The 21541-nt window shown below is 55.3% G+C and overlaps 1 protein-coding gene across 1 annotated transcript; it reads left to right on the top strand.

Moving 5' to 3' along the window:
• The first annotated feature begins 940 nt into the window (after positions 1-940).
• Positions 941-19069, top strand: Nptxr (neuronal pentraxin receptor). The gene is made up of 5 exons (XM_021216306.2): positions 941-1657; positions 10890-11109; positions 12509-12756; positions 15018-15197; positions 15565-19069. Exons 1-5 carry the CDS (start codon positions 1082-1084, stop codon positions 15787-15789), a joined length of 1449 nt encoding a protein of 482 aa, XP_021071965.1. The 5' UTR covers positions 941-1081; the 3' UTR covers positions 15790-19069.
• Positions 19070-21541: the final 2472 nt, after the last annotated feature.

The following is a 21541-nucleotide window of genomic DNA, read 5'->3' as shown; positions in this document are numbered from 1 at the left end:
GGAAAGGGTGGGAAGATTTTTAAAGTTTTTCATTGCAAAGTTAATTTTCAACAGAATATAAATAGAGACATTTTAGACACGATAAAGAGAAACCTACACACAGCCCACTCCTGCCTGGTCTTGGCGCCCACCAGCTTGCGTCCCACCTGCCATGCCGACAGAGGCTGCAGCGAGCTAGGGGGTTCTCCTCTGCCAACCTTGATGCTTGCAGGCTCAGATGGGGTGCTTGGAGCAGAGCGAACCTGCTCCTCCGGAAAGAGGAGGTAGCAGGTGACACTCAGACGACCACAGCAGAAACAGATTAGGTCAAATGGCCTCCTCACCCCCCCCCCCCCCCGCCCCCGACTGCTGTCTCTTTGATCACTGGCTTTCACCTTAGTCCTGTCCAGGCAGACGTGGCTCACCTCAATGTTGCTTCAAATGCATTCTAGCTGTGTGACCTTGGGCTGCCACTTGGCCACCGAGGGTCTCAGTTTCCTCTTTGTTATCAGGAGCATGTTCACGCTGAGGCTTAACTACAACCGAGCCAGCATCACGCTGAGCCCAAGGCTCTCAGTTTTCTCATTTGTATCGTGAACATGTTCAGCCTGAGTGTTAACTGCAACCGAGGCTGCAGGGTGCTGAGGCCAGAGCCCCGCAGGGACACAGCTGTGGGCATTCCGGGGATGGGGTGGGGGGATCCGGAGAGGACCAGAGGCTAGGACGCAGGGTCGCCTTAGAACCCAGCCACCACGTAGCCATCCAGTCACTTCCCTCCGAGTGAGATGAAGCCCTGGGTGTGGCGCACGCAGCCGGGCTCCCGGCACGGAACGGGTGCGGGGCTGGGCTTCGGCCGGCCCCGGGGGAGCAAGTGGGGCGGGGCCGCCGCGCCCGCCTTCTCCTCCTCCTCCTCCCGGCGCGCGGGCTCAGAGCGGCGGCAGCAGCGGCCGCGGCGACAGCTCCGGCTCCCGCTCCGGCTCCCGTTCCGGCTCCCGCGCTCCCGGGCCCTGCGCCCCGACCCCGCCGCCGCGCCTGCCGGGGGCCTCGCGCGCCCCCTCCGCGCCTCACGCTGAAGTTCCTGGCCGTGCTCCTGGCCGCGGGCATGCTGGCGTTCCTCGGTGCCGTCATCTGCATCATCGCCAGCGTGCCCCTGGCGGCCAGCCCCGCGCGCGCGCTGCCCGGCGGCACCGACAACGCCTCGGCCGCCTCGGCCGCCGGTGCCTCGGGTTCGCAGCGCAGCCTGAGCGCCCTGCACGGCGCAGGCGGCTCGGCCGGGCCCTCGGTGTTGCCCGGGGAGCCGGCGGCCAGCGTCTTCCCGCCGCCGCCCGTGCCGCTGCTCAGTCGTTTCCTCTGCACGCCGCTGGCCTCCGCCTGCCCGTCGGGGGCCGAGCAGGGGGACGCGGCGGGCGAGCGCGCGGAGCTGTTGCTGCTGCAGAGCACCGCGGAGCAGCTGCGCCAGACGGCGCTGCAGCAGGAGGCGCGCATCCGCGCAGACCGGGACACCATCCGCGAGCTCACCGGCAAGCTGGGCCGCTGCGAGAGCGGCCTGCCGCGCGGCCTCCAGGACGCCGGGCCCCGCCGCGACACCATGGCCGACGGCGCCTGGGACTCACCCGCGCTGCTGTTGGAGCTGGAGGACGCGGTGCGCGCGCTACGAGACCGCATCGAGCGCATCGAGGTGAGTGGCGCGCCGTCGGGGGACACGGGGTGGAGGGGCCCTGCTCTGCCTGCGGCGCGCGGGTCCCAGGTCCCGGGTCCTGGGTCCCCGGAGCTGCGGTCCGGTCACCTGAAGCATGCCCCTGGCAGGCACCATGGAAGTGTTCTGGTTCGAATCGCCGGTGGGAGCCTGGCATGGTGATCGGGGCACGAGAATGGGAGAACGGCGTCCACTTGTAGTGGAAATTGATTGAGACGCAGGTGTGGGGATGTTTGGCACGTACGATGCTCACCTTAGATGCTCTCCTCCGGAACCTAGAGCAGCTCCCACCCCGTACTCATACGGTTAGGAGCACCGTTAGCTGTCCTCGCAAGCCCAAGAGTGCCTCATTAACACCAACCTGCACGCCTGCATCACCTCTCATCCCCGGGCCACGCCCAGCTTTATGTACCTGAAGCTCTGGACTCTTGGGGAAATCAGCGGATGACTCCTCAATAGGGGTCTACTTAGCTCCCTCCGCCTCCTTTTCCAGGTCAGATACAAGGAGCCCGGGTAGTAGGGACCCTTCTCGGGTTTGTGTGTGATGCTAAGGCGTTGATTGATTATACCTATGGTCCCTTTCCACCCTGTTACAAATTCCCAGTCTGGGGAAGTATGGATAAGACAGATTGGGCAGGACAAACAGCCAGGAAAGCCTTGGCCATTCCCAGGCATGGACTGATTTGCAGACACGGAATAAATCCTCGAAGGAGGGGCGAGATAGGGCAGACGCTGTGGCCCCAGCCTCCTCCCCGAGGCTGTAGCTGGGCAAGGTGAAAGCATGGACGAACTAAGTGGGCAGAGAGAGCATGTATACGGTTCCAAGTTCAAGTTGGGTGCCGGAGGATACCCGTGGGAAGGTTGTAGACTCCATCCCAGCAGACCACCATGAAGTCTGCTGCTCGAACCCCCACCTTCAGAGTTACCAGACCACAGCCTCCCCATACCACCTCCTGGGCTTCCACTCCCTTTATGGAGATAAGAAAATCCATTTCGAACCTCCTGAGCTGAGTGACACAGAGAGAGGTCAAGCCAGGCCAGCACCCTGCTTCCCTGCCCAGAGGTGAAGTTCTTAAAACCAAGAGCAAGGGGGGAAAAAAACCGATAAAAGCTGCAGAGGGAAGGGGAGCCTCGGAGCCTCAGTCTTCTCACCTGTAAAATGGGCACTGTGACACTATACATCTCACCAGACAGACACTCCAGTGGCCAAGGTATAAACTAATACATAAACAGGATCAAATTCTCCCCTTAAGATTGTACTAACATGAGAATCATTTGAGTTTTCCCTCAACTTTCCCTCCATGCCCTGGCCCTGGCACCACAGATGGCACAGGTGGCCCCTCCCATGGCTGTGACTGGCACGGCTGTGCTGACCCTGCTCCCTGGCACCTGGCTCTTGTCCGGGTGGGCTTTCCTGTGGTGGGCCTGCCCAGGCTGAGGGATCCTGGCAGCGGGGACTTGGCAGTAGGTCGGCTTCTCAGGCTTGGGGAACACCCCCCCCCCTTCTCCATATTCCCCTTCTCTTGTTTGCCGAGTGAGAGAGACATGGTCTGGTCTCTGAGCCTGGCAACAGCCAGAGTCAACGCCCTAGGGCCACACTGCCACCCTCAACGGGGGAGGGGGGGCTCATGCACTTCGAGGCCACTGCCTGGTTTCTCCCCCCCTTTTCTCATTCAGTGTGGGTGAAAGCCCCAGGTTTACAGGGTCTGCTGTCCCAGCTGCAGTCCCCTGAATTTGCTCTTTCTAATGTCCCCAGAGGTGATAAGCTGAAGGGGGTTTTCCACTCTTTGTCTTGCTGACCCTCCCCCTCAGTCCTCTGATCACTTTCCTTCCTCCTTGGCTTCTAGATGCACCTCCCCTGCCCCTTCCTTACTCTACCACAGCATCTCTGCCTGCTTCGAGGTCCTTCTTGGCTCTCTGGTCCCACACACAGGGGCTTCCAGTGCCCACTCCGCATGATCTGTTTGCGTCTGTGTACTCACTCTCAGCTGCCCCTTGGCTGGTTTCTGTCCTCCACGCACATCTGGGCTGTTCCTAAAGCCTACTCCGGGGTCCCTCATGGGGGGGGGGCACACTCCTCAGCCTGAACCTGGCCAGCTGCTTGGATCTGGTCTGACTCCCCAGCCTCCCCTCTCTGTCTCCCACCTTTGCTTTGCTTGGGTCAGTCCTACTGTTCCCACATTAGCACATCAATCCCCCCCTACCCAGAGGCCTTCCTTCCCTGACCATACCTTGCCACCCACCTCTGCACCCCAGAGTCACATGTGCTCCAGCCAGACCTGACTCCAATATGTGATCGGGGAAGGTTGCCCTTCTCCTCACACCCCACCTCAGGTGGGGGCCATATTTGAGGACTTCAGAAAAAACATTCAACTTTTTTTTTAACTTACTTATTTTTATTGCTCATTAAAAAAAAAAAAAAAAGTCAGCAGGTTTGAGGAGACATTTCTCAATTAATTCCTCTATTTTCGCCCCCTTTGCACTCCCCTGATACCACTCCACTAGCGGGCACTGTAACAGGCCAGGGCAGAACCACCATCCACCGACCCCCTGACCCCCATCCATCCGTCACTAGCCCGTGTGTCTTGGCTGGGCACAGGTTGCCTCTGGTTCTTCTCTTCCACATGCAGTGGCCATGCTGTCTGTTTCCTCTTTAGTCTGTTGAATGGACCATTAGCTGGAGTCCCAAGAGAGCCATTCTCAGGTCAGGGGATGTTCACTTCCAAGCACCGCTTTCCAAGGGAGCAGGTCTACTTACGTGGCATCCGGCCATGCTGGCTTGTCCCGGAGTTCCGTTTTTGTGCTAATGTGTGTGTAGGGTACAAATTCAGAATTAGTGTCTTTCCTTGACACAAACCCTGCCCTCCACCGCCCTGCCCTGCCCCCGTTCTGGAGCAGAGCTGTGGTGAAGAGCATCCTGATGGGAATTCCAGAGGATGCTGGGTTCAGGGAAGCAACACTTACAGATATTCTAACAGTGACGGCCCATATTACGAAGCACTTACTGTGCATCGGGAACATCACAACGTCTCATTTAATACTCCCTTCACTCTGTGGAGGAGAAACAGACTGACCCAGAGAGATGAAAACACTGGCTTCCGATCACCCAGCATCAGAGCCTGGGTTTGACCTATTAGTACCTGGCTCTAGGGCCCTGTCTGGCTTTTCATGCTGACTCTACACTAGGTGGGGTTGGACATCCCCCACCTATAAGATAGTGAGGAATACAAGTGAGGGCAGTACCCACCTTTATTTCTGGGTACTAAGAGTGGCATGGTGCTGGCCAGGTCTCAGAGGCTGGCCCTGCTGGTGCGGAGGCTCCCCTGGGGCTGCCAGGAGCAGCTGGCCCTTTTGAAGTATGTATTATACATCAGTCCTTCTGTCTCTGTCATGCGAATTAGGCCGTGCACATTTCTGTCTTAGGAGAGGACACCTGAAGGCGTAGAGTCTGAGGGATGCAATACAGGCAGAGACCTCTGCCCCTTGGTCCTGTCAGGGCTCCCTGTTGTAAAGACTCCCCAGGGAGGGGCTGGGGTGAAGTCCCATTGGTAGTGTTTGGCAAGCATGCACGAAACCTCAAGTCTAACCCCTAGCACAGAATAAATGGGACATTGCGGTACACACCTGCAATCCTAACTTTTAGAAAGCAGAACCAAACGGATGAGATTTTTCAAAGTCATCGTCAGCTACATAGCAAGTTCACGGCCAGCCTGGGCTACATGACAGTCCATCTCAAAAACAAAACAAAACAAAACAAAACAAAAACCCAACCCTACAGCAGACCAGATACTTCCTAGACACCTTGCAAACTCTAAATGGCCCCAGAGGGGCCAGCTGCATGGGGCTCATTTGTTGCTTGGAATACTCTCTTTCCAGATCTCAATTTTCATATCTGTAAAACGGGTGTGCTGGGGTGTGAAAGGCCCTTAGCCTGAGTCTCTAAATAGTAGACCTTCATTCTAGCAAGAAGCCTGCCTTTGTAAAGCATGGGCCTGCCTCTGTCGTGCTATGACCTCTGAAACTCTCCTGCGTCTGATCTCAGTTACCCGGCATACTAAATGAGACAGGACATCCTACCCCCTTTAAACAACAACAACAACAACAACAACAACAACAACAATAACCCTCTTGTCCTCAAGAAGAGAGGCCCTTCCTGCTGTGTCAGAAGCTTAGTCAGTCACTTTTTTTTTAAAGATTTATTTATTTATATTTATTTATTGTTATATGTAAGTACACTGTAGCTGTCTTCAGACACACCAGAAGAGGGCATCAGATCTCATTATGGATGGTTGTGAGCCACCATGTGGTTGCTGGGATTTGAACTCAGGACCTCTGGAAGAGCAGTCAGTGCTCTTACCCGCTGAGCCATCTCGCCAGCCCAGTCAGTCACTTTTTATTTCTCTGGTCTACCACAGAAGAATACATCTGAAGACTGTAAGGATTCATATGTCCCACTTATAAAGGACACAAATCCCCAGTGGACAGGTCTGGGCAGAGATATGTGGGCACCCCTGGGAAAGCACCCCCCGGGGTAGCAGCTAGAACATTCATTTGCAGGTCCTGAAGGCTCTCTTGGGCCTCCTCAAATCACCGAGGTCCCCCAGGTCTGGCCATGGCCACCATTAATGAGTTTCGCTTGTATTTGAACCTTGAGTGGCTTTGTTCCTGTGCCATGAGTCAGGTGTCTGTGGCAGTGACCATTTGTCACTGGGCAGAGGCACCATCACCTGATCGTCTAAGGACAGACCGAGTTCCGTCTGATACTAGTGTGAAGCTCCTGCGAACACTGTATGGTCTCTTTGGGTGGCCATCAGCCTCCTTTCTGCTGGCCCTGTCCCCAGCAGTGGGATGCATGAGTGCCAGCAGGGACATATATTTAGCATCGGTAGATACTGTGACACATTTTCCCAAAGTGGCTATAAGATTTTCCACACCCACCCAAGAGTGAGCCTCGCCCACCAGGCCTGGTCAATTGCAAGCTTCCAGGAGCTGGTGGGTGTAAAGAACTCAGGACTCTCATGATTTAAATATGCATGGCTTGCTAATTCGTGATGTCAGGCACTGTCTCTCTCTGGAGATCTTTGTCTGTGGTGGGATAGGGTCAAAGGCTAGGCTGCTCGCAAAGGAATGTACTTAACAGGGTGTCCCCAGTATGGCTTGAGTGTCTTATCCCTACTGGAAGCCAAGGGCCACAGTTGAGCTTGTGTGTCCTCCACAGCTGTACCCATCAAGAATAGGATCAGAGAGACAGAGGGACTTGTTCAAGGCCACACAGCTCAGTGGGGCTGAGCCAAGACTGTTACCAGGACAAAAATGAACTGGGATGGGGCCAGGGGTCCCCATCTTTGCTGAGGATACCAGAGGAGGCTCAGTATCATCAGAGGTGTGCCCAAGTGGCTCAGCTGGCTTTCTGATGTGGCCATCCAGCTTCATTACCCCGTGTCCCCTCAGTTAACAGTAATAGTAATAACTGTTCTAGGGTCACTTGTGACATGCCAGACTTAGGTCCTGCCGTGCGTGCATATCATCCCCTACACCCCAAATGTTGGAAGTATTGAAACATGACCCGACTCTCACAGATGATGACCATGAGGGTCAGAGTGGCCCAGCAGCTTGCTCAAGGCCACAGAGCCTGTGAGAAATCCAACAACACCCCACAGACCACTCAGCCGGAGCTGGTGACGGTTACACAGGCACACTGTTGACAGGGTGTACATGGCTGGTGGAAGGAATGGATGAGGGCGCAGAAGCCCCGGCAAAGCTTGGAACCCAGTTCTCTTGGAGCATCTGGCTCAGGTGTCAGGGAAGCTGCCATCTGGGAGAGCGGGCGCTCTCTCGGGAGAGGATGGGCTGCTGCAGGAAGAGTATTCCTGGCAGGAGGAACAGCATATGTTAAAGCCTCAGGGTGAGATGGATTTGGGGTGCTGGGACATGGGCACCTCCCTCCGAATCGGCCATCTCACCCCTACCTTTTCCCTTGTCTACTCCCTCCCTCTGTCACCTGACATCCGGCAGTGTGGACTGCTAGCCTCCCCATGCCTAGCTTTTCTCTCAGTGTAATAACTTGACAAATGGGTTTCAGAGCTAGATGTAGAGATGTATGTATCCTTTCAAAACATTTATTTATCTATTTTTGAGATCTCATGTAACCCAGGTTGGCCTTGAAGTTGATATGTAGCCAAGGCTAACCTCAAATTTCTGACCCTCCTGATTCTACCTCCTGAGGGGTCACAGGATGTGCGCCACCCCACACGATTGTGGAGCACCGGAGTCCTCTGCCAACCGAGCTGGACGTGCAGCCCCCTTAGGACATGCTGAACTAGGGTTGGTGGCTGTGGTGACAGCACTCCACATAGCTCCCAGGCCCTCGGAGGGCCCTGAGATTGTATTGCTCTTGTGCCAATAGGGAAACTGGGCATGGCATCTTTCTGTAACAAGCCACTCGGTTGGTGGAGCCAGGGTGAGAGCGGGCAGGACTCACGGGGTATGAGCACAGATGGGGACAGGGCCTACACTACTGTCCTCAGAACCTGGGCCGAGCAGGCAGGGACAGACTGTGCATGGGCCCTGAAGTCAGGCCCTTCCTCTTCTCTGACACAAAAGAAGCGTCAGCTTGCATGAGGTCATGCAGTTGGCTTTCCAGTTCTTTCCACACCTCAGCCGCGTCACACTACAGGATCCTCCTGTGAGGTCCTCTGTGAGGCCGTCTGTCCTACACAGTGTGACAGAGCCTGCCTTTCCTGGTGTTCTCATGGCTGCTCTGACCATCCCTTTAGGATTTCCTAGCAGACAGGACAATACTGCATACCCATTTGGCAGAAGAACAAACTGAGACTCAGGCTGTGAGGATTGACATGAGGAGTGGGCACAGGACTGCTGTGTGACTTTAAGCAGGTAGCCCACCCTCTCTGAACCTCAACACTTAGTCCCAAGAGATAAAAGCAGCTGAGAAGTTTCCCCCCTCCAATGCCCACCCCCTTACCCTCGTCAGCTATGCTCCTTTCTTGGTGTCCCCAGCTGAGGCTAAGGAGCTTCCCATCCTCATCGGCTCCTGAGCCACCAAGCTGGGCCTAGAACCCTGGGCTTTGGCTCTAGGCCCAGATATAATAAACTCTACCAAGGACTCTCAACAACACTCCTGGAGTCCAGACCTCCCTTCCTGCCCTATCAGGCGCTGAGTGGGGGACAGCGTGACATCATCCCTGCTGTCCCCCTACTGTCTCAGGCTGGGGCCTACTTGGCACAAGGCCCACGGAACCCACGCCACACAGCCTGCGCCGTGGCAGATGGAAGCAGGGTGGGGGCGTCATGTTTCTCTGATTCACATGCTGGGGTGGGGGGAGAGGCTCCCACCTAGTCCCTGAGCCCCCTCCTCCCTGGCCTCCTGGTGCCACCAAACAGGAACTTTGACTAAGGACAGCTTGTACACTCTCCCCACCACCTGTGTGTCCCCTTGAAGGAAGCAGCTAGACCCTACAGTGTAAATTGTTCTGTCCTGGTCACTCTGGAAGGAGAATGGAGGACACCCAGTCCCCAGCTAGAGACAAGGCAGTGTCTGCCAGCAGCCCTTGAGCACCCTGAGCCTCAAGGCACTGGCCCTGCCCCTAAGAACAAAGTTAGGGACACTTTCAGTCTCAGTGACCCAGCCCTGGCCTTGCTGGCCACTTGCTTGGCGACACTGGGAATACTCTTAACCTTTCCTGGGATAAGGGGATCAGTGTGTCCCTTGCATTAATGTGCTCTGGGGCACAGGAGCTGCCATGGTAACTGATAACGTGTCCTCAGGTGGAGGATGTGTAGAGTTCAGACCCAGCTTCGGTATTGTCCCTCATGAGCAGGGTAGAGGGTGACTGCCTGGTACCACCATTATGCCTGTAGGTCAGGGCTCTGCGAACACCACATGAGGGCTGTGGCACACAGGAGAGAGGCCATAGCCTGGCTGGGATGTGTGTCAGACACAGGGTTTCAGATGCATAGATTGTGCCCAAAGATCCCGGTGAAGACAAGCCACAGCCACTCTGGATCTGTCATGGTAGGGAAGTTCAGTGGGAATCTACAGTCACATCAGGAAGCCCCCTGAGGAGCCCTGCACCCTCCGCGTCCCATCTGTCCCCAACTCTGCTGAGTGGCTCCCACCCGAAGTGTGAGGCTGCCTCAAAGGATTGGAGGTCTGGGACAAGTTCAAACTTGGCCCTCACCTCTGCTCGGAGGATCTTCTCAATTTATTCATTGACCAAATACAAATGAGCACCTACTGTGTGCCACAAGCACTCACTATGTTCCATAAGCACCTACTGTGTGCCAGATGTTACCCCAAGCACTGAAGATACTACCAAGCTTCTGTCTTGGGGCCTAAGGCAGGGACTTCAGTATCACTCACTGCCTGGACCCCTGGGGAGTATAGAAACATGGGGCCTTGCAGAAGTTGAGGGGGACTGTGGAGGGCAAAGGAAGCCACATCCAATTTGACTCCTCAAAGCCCTGCTGACACTTCTGTGATGTGTTCACCAGAGAATGTCCTTTCCAAACTGAACCTGTGACCTAGCCTGCTTGCCTCAATTCTGCCCAACTTAAGACAGGACAAAGAAAACTGCACACTGTTCTCCTCCTGGGCTAGACACAGGGTGTCAGAGCCAGCCTTGGAACACCCTGAATACTGAAGGCATTGGCAGCCAGCACTCTCTGTTTACTGGTGTTGGCCACACAATCCTCCCCAGAACGATTCCAGGATGACAGCGCAGTGGTCTCATGAGGAAATAAGTTCAGAATGGCTTATGTGTTTCCCTAGCATCATACAGCAGGTTGGCTCCCAAGCTGGGTTTGAGCCCTCGCCTGTCACTTGAGTCTAGGATTGTTACTACAATCCCAAGATAATGGAATGCCAGAAGACCAGGTCACCAGTGTGTCCCGGGAGGCCCTGCCCTCAACTGTGTCCCAGCCCTCGGAGGGGGCTTTGTGTCATGCGGCTGAGCCAGAGGGCCTAGACACTGTCAGTGTGGTCCTTGTCCATTATGAGGCTGTGTTTGTGAGGGTTCTCGCTCCCTCTGCATGTAGGTTCTGCCTGTGCACACCCTGCCTGCCATAGCTTCATTATCTCAGCTTTGCCTGCTGGAAGCTAGGCTCACCTGTGGTAGCCGGCGGCGGGATGGTGGCACCGCTGTGTGACACCACCGTGTGACACCGCATCACTGTCCTCCCTTTCCCTCTCGAGCAGCAGGAGCTCCCAGCCCGTGGGAACCTCTCCTCGGCACCAGCCCCAGCCGTGCCCACTGCCCTGCACTCCAAGATGGACGAGCTAGAAGGCCAGCTGCTGGCCAAGGTACTGGCGCTGGAGAAGGAGCGAGCAGCCCTCAGTCACGGGAGCCACCAGCAGCGACAGGAAGTAGAGAAGGAGCTGAATGCCCTGCAGGGTCGTGTGGCCGAGCTGGAGCACGGTAGGTCCTGGGTGCAGATGGCTGAGCTGCCCGGTCCTGGTCTCCGGCTGGAACTTCCAGAGGCTGTAGAACAAGACAGGGAGAGCCTGCTGGGGGATGGCTGTCACTTTACAGTTGTCATTTCTAGCTCTGCTGGGCCCTGGGGGCTGGCTGCGGAGTGACACCCTAACTGATTTAATCTTCACTAACCACAGGGTTTTCACAGGTAAAGACGGTGAATGTGACAGAGGTCAAGTGATTTATCAAAGGTCACACCACGGGTAAGAGGATGGTGTAGACCTGTAACCAGGTCCTTCAGACTAAACGCCATGCATTTAACCATCCACAATTAGCACCTCTGAGTAATCTATTGACCTCTGTCATTTGTTTAAGCCTCAGGCCTGGCAACTGCTGGGGGTCAGAGATTTATAATGTAGGTTTAAGTGTCAGACCCCTGGGTTCTAAGTCTGTCACAGGTTTGGCTCTGTGACCTTGAAAGGTCATTGTCTTCTCTCAGGCCTCACTGTCGTCACCTGAGAAATGGAAGGGTGGCGTTAGGGACTTATGAGCTTATGAACTCTCACTGGTCCCTGTGAGGGCAAGTTGGAGAGTTCAAAAGGAAGAAACCTGGGTGTCTTCCTGGAGGAGGGGGTCTGGAGCCAGCCCTAGAGAGCAAAAGCAGAAAGTACCTGTGGGAGCCAAGGGGCCATGGTGGGTTCAGCTGTAGGGGAGCAGAGGGCCTGGGATGCTCCAGGGAGACACCTAGTTGACTACTTGGACTGTGGCAGTGACCTCCAAACCCACTCAGTCCAGCAGTATGCTGTCCCTCTGCACCAACATCCCTGATGACCAGGGGAACTGCATCTTCTCTTAACTGTCTGCAGGGGTGGGGGGCAGAAGGAAGGCATGAATGGAAAGTAACCTGCGTGCAGAGGTATACCTGAAAAACAAGGATTGTGTAGTGCCTGCCTTCTGAGCCTGTGAGGAAGTGACATGAGGAAGTGGCATACGGAAGGCACTTCCAGCCAGCCTGCCACACACAGCACCACACAATGCTTCTTATGTAGGCGAACAACTGTAGCCATGATCATAGCTAGTATCAGATGAACCTATGGGCCTACCGACTCTCACAGCGTGGAATGGAGAACGAGTCATTAGCCTGTTCTACTGAAGAAATGGAGGCCCAAGGAGGTTGCGTTTATCTCACAGAGACTCACAGGTCAGAAAGTAGTGATGACGAGATTTGAACTCAGGACGTCTGGATTCAAGAGCCCCTGGGCCCAATTTAGTCTCACCTCTCAGCCCAGAGGCAAAAGTAGGCTAAGTGAAGTCACGTGGAGCACAGCCCCAGTCCACGGATGGTCTGGAGCTCCTAGCCCTCACTGCATAGTGTCCTCTGACCCGGCCCTGTCCCTTGCAGGGTCCTCGGCCTACAGTCCCCCAGATGCCTTCAAGGTCAGCATCCCCATCCGCAACAACTACATGTACGCCCGCGTGCGCAAGGCACTGCCAGAACTCTACGCCTTCACTGCCTGCATGTGGCTGCGCTCCAGGTCCGGTGGCTCCGGCCAGGGCACCCCCTTCTCCTACTCGGTGCCCGGGCAGGCCAATGAGATCGTGCTGCTGGAGGCCGGCCTTGAGCCAATGGAGCTGCTGATCAACGACAAGGTGGGCGGAGTCTAGAGCACTGGGCAGGGCTTAGGGCTTCTCGGCAGGGTTCCACTTGCCATAGCTCAGTGCCCTGCACTACCTAGGAGCTGAATGAGTATGGACTGACACTTGCACTCTCCTGTACACCATACTCTGCACACATTTAACACCTACTGTGTGCCAAGTTCAGTCCTGGGAATATAGACAATCCAGATGCAGGGCTGGCTAAAGAAGGGGGAACAGAAGTCGTCCTGCTAGAGGCCAGCCTACAGGCATCTGCACCTTGAGCCCTGCTCATGGGGGGGGGGAGTTAACTACCAGGGAGGGCTGCTGGTGATCTCCAAAGCTTGCCCTTCTGCTCTCCCCACCATGGAAGGAATGATGCTGGTATCAGACTCCATTCTGAGGGTAAGTTTGAGTCCTGGCTATTTAATGTGCTCACTAGGTGATCTCATTTACCAGCCTGTGACTTAGTTTTCTCATCTCTCATGGGCTCCGGAACTTCCTTTTTTACTACCACAGTCCCGCCCTTAGGTTATCCCCTGCCTGTCCAGGCCACCTGTCCCCATGACTAAGGCAGGCTTAGGATCTGCCTGGCATCTGTGAAGTTACAGAGAAAGAACATCTTTCCCAAAACAGCCTGCTGCCTGCCACATTGTTTCAGCCTAGGGGGTGTCTGGTGTTATTTTGAGACACCCTGGAAATGCAGGTCACACTCATATGGGACCAGCCCACAAGCTATGCAGCTGGGAGCCCCACCGGGTGTCCAGGAGCAGTGACCCTCGGGGGAGGTCAGTGTGCTGCCTTTAGGTTCAAAACATTATCATAGGGGAGACCGGGCTCCGCGTGGAGAGGGTTGTCTTCCTCTGTTCATCGCGGCCAGTGAGAGGGCAGCCCTCGACTCTCGAGATGAAGAATTCAGCACCCTGGACAGAGCACCGCTCAGTCCAGCCTTGTTCCTACAAGCCACCCTTCTCACTGACCTCTGCACCCTAGTTCTGCTATAAGCACCAGGTTTTCGGTGCCACAGCCAATCCATGTCCTTCCAGGGGGCCTTTGTCACCGCATTTCCCTCCATGTAACCCCCCCATCCCCCCTGCAGTCCCCAGGCTTTTTCCCCCTAAGCTGTCCTGGAACTCACTCTGTAGACCAAGCTGGCCTCAACTCAGAAATCCACTTGCCTCTGCCTCCCAAGTACTGGGATTAAAGGCGTGTGCCACGATTGCAGACCACAAAATTACTTTAAGGAAGGGTCTGTTCTGACAACTGTAGCTGTTTGGGCAGGTGTGCGAGGAGGCTGGTCACATTGTATCCACAGTCAGGAAGCAGAGCCAGATGAACTCCAACTCTGAGCTAGCCTCTTCCTTCTTATTCTGTCTGAAACCCCAGCCCACCAGCCACATCTGGGGTAGGCCTTCCCTCAATGAGATCTCTCTAGAAACTCCCTCACAAGCAGTAGTGCACAGAGGCACATCTGTGTGAGTCCACATTCAGTCAAGCTGACAGTAGACATGAACAGTTAGAGGTGATGACATCCCTTAAGCCCTGCTGTCCCATACAGGCACAGTTTGTTTAAGGCTATGCCCAGATCCACTGTCTGAGTCTGGAATGGGGCCTGGTACCCAGCAGGCATCAGAGAGTGCCTTGTGAAGTCGTGATCGCAAAGCATGTGAGGTGCAGGAGTCATTTAAAGCCACAGACAAGTAGCTTTCACCTTGCAGACCAGTGCCAAGCCATCAACAGGAGCTTCTAAGGCACCATGAGCAGAGTCCCAGCTTAAGTATAGGCTCATGATTGACTAGTCATGTCTGCCTTGGATACAGGAAGAGGCAGCGACTGGGTATTCTCTCTCCAACTTTACAGATGAGGCGCTGGAAGGAGTGAAGTCTCTCCAAGGTCAGAAAGGGGACTAGTGGCAGAGTCAAGGCCAGACACTGGGACCCACCCATCCTCTGAGTCCAAGGCTCATTCTGCCTATGCCAGTGAATGAGCCCTATTGTATGCTGAGATGTATATTAGATGTGCAAAGGAAATGGATTTGTGGGCACTGTCCCTACCATGTGTGACCTTGAAGCCCTGAAAACCAAAAGGATGGTCCCTGTGGTCTGAGGCTTGGTGGGGTCATGTGGAAAAAGGGAGTCAGGACAGGAGAGACAATGGTCGGAATGCAGGTCAGACCTTGGATTCCATCCCTAGAGGAAAGTTATGAGGCTGGCCGCCTCATCATCTCACTTCCCCCGGCTTGGACCTCTGATGTGGGGTTTGGGTCCTGTATCCAGGTGGCCCAGCTGCCCCTGAGCCTGAAAGACAGCAACTGGCACCATATCTGCATCGCCTGGACTACAAGGGATGGACTGTGGTCTGCATACCAGGACGGAGAACTGCGGGGTTCTGGCGAGAACCTGGCAGCCTGGCACCCCATCAAGCCACACGGCATCCTTATCCTGGGCCAAGAGCAGGTACGGCTCGGGGAGAGCCCTTCCCCCAAGTCATTGCCCCGCCCACTCCAGGGCCTCAGCCAGAGAACTGTGAGCATCCTGTCTGACCCACCAATTTGCCATTGGGCAGCTAAAGAAGCTAAAGAAGCAGGTAGAACCCGGGATCAGACCCGAACCTTGGGGCGGAGCTAGAACTTTGACAGTGAGGCTAGAGCCCTGGGAGGTAGCCGCCGCGGGGGCGGGGCCGCCGCGGGGGCGGGGCCGCCGCGGGGGCGGGGCTAGAACCTTGGGAACCAGGCTTTGACAGGTTCAGGGCCTGACTTGATTACTCTTTCTTTCCTCCCTCATTCCATGTTTCTCTCCTTTCTTTGTTGCTGTCTTGGCCCAGGATACCTTGGGAGGCCGATTTGACGCCACACAGGCCTTCGTCGGTGACATTGCACAGTTCAACCTGTGGGACCACGCTCTGACACCGGCCCAGGTGCTGGGCATGGCCAACTGCACCGGGCCACTGATGGGCAATGTCCTCCCCTGGGAAGATAAGCTGGTAGAGGCCTTTGGAGGTGCGAAGAAGGCCGCCTTTGATGTGTGCAATGGGAGGGCGAAGGCATGAGGGGCCGGCCGCCACGTTCAGGGCCCCTCCATTGCCAGTCAGTTTCGGGACTTTGAAAGGGCACATCCCTCCTCAGCCTGCCCACATGCTGGCCTTCCCTCCTACCCGACTCCTGGCTAGACCTCCCACTTCTCCTTATGGGCACCCACTGCTCCAGAGTGCCCCTGCCCTGGATGGATGTCCCCTCAGTCACCTGGATAGGGACCAGCATTTCACATCAATGTAGGGGTTGAGGCAGTCTTGCCTCCTGGCAACATATTGGCTTGGTTTCTCCCATCTTATACACTGTCCTGCTGATCACATTCGGATCCCACTAATTCCAGGGACATCCCCTAAGGAGTCGTGGGTAGAGGTGGCCTTTGACCCTCACATCCCCTATGCTTCAGACCTACCTTGGGCTGCAGAAGAGATGCCAGAGATGTATAAGATCAGACGCTCCTTCTCTATCTTCCTGGGTCGCCCACAGGGGCTGCAGGGTCATCGCTCCCACTGCCTCTGCCTCCCCCTCCCTCCTCTCACCAGTTTCTCTGTGTGTTGTGGTTTGAATGTTGGTTCCATGTCAGTTCAAGCCCCACCTCAGTTTCCGAGATGTTCCCTCCCCAGCCCCTACCCTAACAGCTAGGGACCAAAACCCCGGAGGCCAAAGGGCTGTAATCACCCCCCCCCTGTTCCCACTGACAGCTTTGCCCACCCCACCCCCTCCATGCCTGAGACAGGACCTGCTGGGTCACTCTAGCCTATCCTGAGAACATCTAAAACAGAGGCAAGGTGACCGAGGCGACGCTTCCCAGGCAAAGCCTGGTGGCTTAGCCACCGTATCACCTCTTTCTGCGTGGCCCCGGAAAGGATGGAGGATGCTGGGTTGGAAAGCAGAGCACTGAGTGAGAGAGAGACAACCCCCCGGTTCTTATGACTTGCTGTGTGGCTTTTAGTAAGAACCTACCCTCTTGGGGCCTCGCTTTCTCCCAGTCCCTACCGACTTCCCCAAGAACACAGAAGAGCGTCAGAGCTGAGAGAAGCCATCCATTGTAAGCTCTTGCTGGTGGGAGATGGAAAAGAGCACAGAGAGGACCATTAACTTGTCTAGGATCAAACAGCACAACATAGCGGGACCAGGCCCTCCAAGCCCCTCCAAAGTGCTCTTCCCTGTGAACCACACTGCCTGTCCGTGAGGACCTTTGAGCCCTGCTTATACCTGTGCAGGGAGGCACTTGAGAGGACACGTGCTTTTGCACAGGGCACCAGAATATCTTCTGGGGACACCCCAACACATTGACAGCCTGGGAAGGTGAGGGGAAAAGCCCAGACAGACAGAGTTCCAACAGACAGTGGAGGATGCAGAGCCCTGTTGGGCCTCTCCCATGGATTGGAGCAGGAGCAGGTCGGCTGAATCAGTGGACATCAGTGCCTCTTGCCCCACCCCACCCCCACTTTTGTCCCTGTCTGTGCTTGCCACAGCCATTCAGCCTGAGACATGATGCAGGAGAGGCTGCAGCCCATGTCAGGGAAGCATGCCTCTGGCCTGCAGGTCTGTGTTTCCATTTTGAGAGCAACTCCACGGCACAGCACCCCCATCCCCATCCCCTGGAGAGAGCTGCAGAGGCTTCACCCAGACCTGCTGAGATGCCCGTTGCCCAGTAACAACCAATGACATCAGCCCCGGTGCTGGGTCAAGTGTCTTTTGTGAGGACACCAGTTGTTGCTGGGTGACAGCTGGATTCAGAACTTAGACCTGGGGAACTGTAAGCCACACCGGGCTCCTGCTATTGTTCTAGAAGAGGCCTTCGCTATTGATTTAGAGGAGGCCTTGGGAAGATGGCGTCTTAGGAAGGATGTAGCAGAAACTGTCTGGTCACTGGAGCCCACCAGAAACACACACCATCCCCATCCTTTCTGCTTTGTCTCAGTGGTGATGAGAAACGGCACCTCAGTCACATTTTCATGCCATGTCACCCTGGTTAAACTTCAACCTCCCCACCCCCAACCCCACCCAGGAGGGGAAAAAAATGGAGGCACCGGGTCATGGCTCTGTGTATGGATTACTGGGGAAAGGGCTGCCTCTCTACTTCCAAAGCCCCCACCTGCTCTCACCTATTGTGCTGTGAACATTCTCTGAGCACGTGGAGTATCCCCCCCCCCCGCTCTATCTTCCGCTGTGTCTCCCCAAGCACATCCAACAAGACAGCTGCGGGCCTGAGTTGCCCCTGGGTCTGACGAAGATGGAACTAGGCTGGTTAGATAGTCTTAGGCACTGAGACGGCACAGAGCACTGTATCCGCACCATCTGGTTTATCCTCACAGCACAAGGCAAGACTGTTCTTAGCCCTGTGATGCACAAGAGAAGGATGAGACTCAGAGAGGTAAAGGAACTTGCCCAGTGTCGATTGGCCAGCCCAGAACAGTGCGATTTCCATTTGGAGGCAGGTTAGATGCCTAAAGGACCACGCCAACCACTTCAGAGTGCAGAAGGAGCAAAGGTGGGGTGTGGGGCTTGAGGCCTCAGCCTCAAATTGAGCTTCAGTCTTCAGGGCAAGAAAAGAATATCTCCAGAGGTCGTCAGAAAAGGCAGGGTGGAAGTGATTCTTCCTTGGCCCCTGTTCTGGGCACGGCCTATGTCAGGTTCTCTAAGCTCTTTTCTGCCAGATCCCCTACCTGTGAAGCATGAAGTGGCCTCTCCCATGTCCCAAGGGATCATCTTAACACAGTTACACGTGAATGAATGGGGAACCACAGACTGAAGTAGGAGGAGCTGTTAGGGGTCCGGGGGGGTAACTCAACCCTTGGCTTGTAGATGAGGGAACTGAGACCTGGCCAAGAGCTCAAATGACCCTGGAAGTTCCCCTGACTGTCCTCTTCTCCAGGACCCAATCCTCCCCCCCCCTTCCGCAAACTGGATTCCTATCTACTAGTCCCAGCACCTTTGGCCTGAGAAAACTGGAAAAGGGTCTCCTCCCAAATTAGGGACTAGTATCCTCCTTACCCCTTAACTCCAGCTGCCTGTCATCCCAAAACCCTGCCTCCCACCGACCCCATTCCCTACCCCTGCTGGGTGGAGAACAGACTCCTTCCCAGGCTGAGCCGCCAGCAGCGAGCATGTGAAGTCATCTGGTCGGCAGACACTGTGGGACAAGGACCCTCTTCCCCCACCTTGCCCTATTTTGTATATAAGTGACACGAGATGCTTTGTATGTGTGAGTGCGTGTGTGATCTGTGCCATGGCTTTTGTTACCATTTCTTGTTTTTTGTAAATTTGAATGTTCCAAATAAACATGTGGTTTACTCGGAGGAGACTCTTCTGTCATGTGGGAGGTAAGGGAGCCATCCTGCCAGCCTTCAGAGCAACATCTTCCCCCCTTAGCCTGGCCCAAAGCCTCACCCATCCATATATGCCCCCACCTGGCCTGACCAGTTCCACTGAGCTAGGCTCAGACACACAGGTTCTCAGGATTCCTGAGGAAGGCTGCATAGAAGCAGGTCCCACGTGGAAGGTGCCCCAGTTCTAACTCGGCTTTGGCCTCATTCCCAACACCCCTTCCCCACCTGTGCCCCAGTTCCAGGATCCGGGTCCCTGGTGTTGCTTAGGACCCGGTCTTCCTGAGTCACATGCCCAGACCTCCAGAGAGCTGCATCCCTTGGGGGCTTGGGAGCGGATACAGGAAGAGAATGACTATGATATCACACATGGCCTCTGTGTTTTCTATTTTTTTCCTTCCCGCCCCAAATTTTGTCTAGGCTCCCCTCTCTGACCTCGAGTCTGGATTCAAACAAGTACTAGGGCCCTTCTCAACACTGCCATGGCTGGACTTGATCTCAAGTGGTAACCTTCAGAATATTAGGTCAGAAGGGCCGGGTTGGGGGCTGTGCATCTCAGCAGGACAGAGCTTTCCAAACTCCCAAGAGTGGATTTAGCCCTGAAGAAGATGTACATCTCACAGGAAAGTCACAGCCCAGTCTGGGGCCCCAGAGCATCTGTGTGCTCTCAGGTTTGTTTTAAAATACAACCCCAGGGAGCTGCAGACAGATACGCCTGGAAAGCCGAGCTGCTGGCCAACACACCTTATGTATCCCATCTTGTAGCACTTTCCTGACAAACACACCTCTTCTGTCTTTGCCCCACTGAGCTGGCAATGCCCCCCCACCCACCCAGGGAAATTCCCTTCCACCTGCTCCACACCGGCACAGGCGAACAGAACACAGCAGGCAAGCCTGGGGCTGCATAAGCATTAACAAGCACAGATCCACAGCCAGAAATGGCCAAGGAACAGCCATTTCCTCCTGCCTCTGCTCAAGGTCTTGCTCTCCCAGACAGCAACATCCCATCTTCTCTGGCCTCAGGCTCCAATCCTCTGCCCCAGCCTTACATGACCTTCCCTGTCATCTCACCTAAGCATTAGAAAGATGGGCCAGTCTTCCCTCAGTCCCATCTCCAAGCCTGACAATGAACTGTGCCAGCCTTGTCCTTGGCTCCCTCCTGCCACTCCAAATGAACTATGTCTGCTTCTCTCAGAGACTGGATCCTTCCATTTGACCTTTTCAAGAGCCTGGCTTCTGAATCCCCAACTCCTCCTCCTCTGCTCTGTCATTCCTGTGGGCTCAGGTGACCACATGTCTCCTCCCTTAAACAGGTCTTGTTTGGGCTTATAGTTGCTGAGGTTTCAAGTCCATGGTCAGCTGGCACCATTGTTTCTGGGTGGTGAAGCAGAGCATCATGGTAGAGGGGTGTGAAGGAAGGGGAGGGGAAGGCAGGGGTGGGGTGGGGGAGGCAGGGCCAATATATCATTCAAAAAAAAAAAATGTCCCAATGACTAACTCCTTCAAATAGGCCTCTCCTCTTCCGAGTCCACACTTCTCATCAGTGTAGTAAATGGTGGATTCAGTGCCCTCTGAGCCAATCGCCTCTCAACAGCATCACCCACCAGAGACCACCCATCAATCATCTGAAGCAGTAGAGACCCTCCCCTGACCATCCCATGTGTCTTCTTTGTTCTCTGTTACAAAACTCCCTGACAAAGCAGGTATTCGGGCTGGCAGCTCACTTCCATAGGCTGCCTGCCTAGCACTTACAAAGGCCCGGGTTCTCCCACCCCCACCCCTGGCATAAACTGAGGATGGTAGCAGGCCTGCAGGCTCTGAAAGACTTTGGAACTCACCTCAGTTCTATTTGTGGGACCCAGGTACACAGCAGGTGTTGGGTGGGCACTGGTCCCAGCTGCCTATGTCCAGGTGATCCCAGGGTAGAGCCCACTGTCAACCCCAGAGCTGGGTCAGGCCTCTTCTGAGAAGCCTGGGACCAGGAACCTGACCTCTGAGCTCCCAGGTAGGCTAGAACACCGGCCATACTTCAGGAGAGGGGTGGAAGGCAGAGCTGGAGGGATGGAGGGTTCGGAGGTGTCTCTCAGCTCAGTGTCATCCCAGGATCCCAAGCACACTGCGGGTGACAGTCTCTGTGCTCTGGGGGTGTGTGGGGGGGTGTGGGGTGTGGGTGGGGGGGTGCTTTGTCTTGCTTTGTTTTAGACAGGGTCTTCGCATAGTACATAGCCCTGGCTGTCTTGAAACTCAATGTGTAGACCAGGCTAGCCTCAAACTCAGAGATCTGCCTGCCTCTGCCGAGTACTGGGATTAAAAGTGTTTGCCATTCAGAACCCAGTATATGTTTCTTTTTAAGACTTCTGTTTTGCCGGGCAGTGGTGGTGCACGTCTTTAATCCCAGCACTTGGGAGGCAGAGGCAGGCAGATTTCTGAGTTCGAGGCC

Source organism: Mus pahari, chromosome 17 (assembly GCF_900095145.1).
Source record: "Mus pahari chromosome 17, PAHARI_EIJ_v1.1, whole genome shotgun sequence".
Classification (NCBI taxonomy): Eukaryota; Metazoa; Chordata; class Mammalia; order Rodentia; family Muridae; genus Mus; species Mus pahari.
This window is presented reverse-complemented; position numbering and strand designations above follow the sequence as displayed.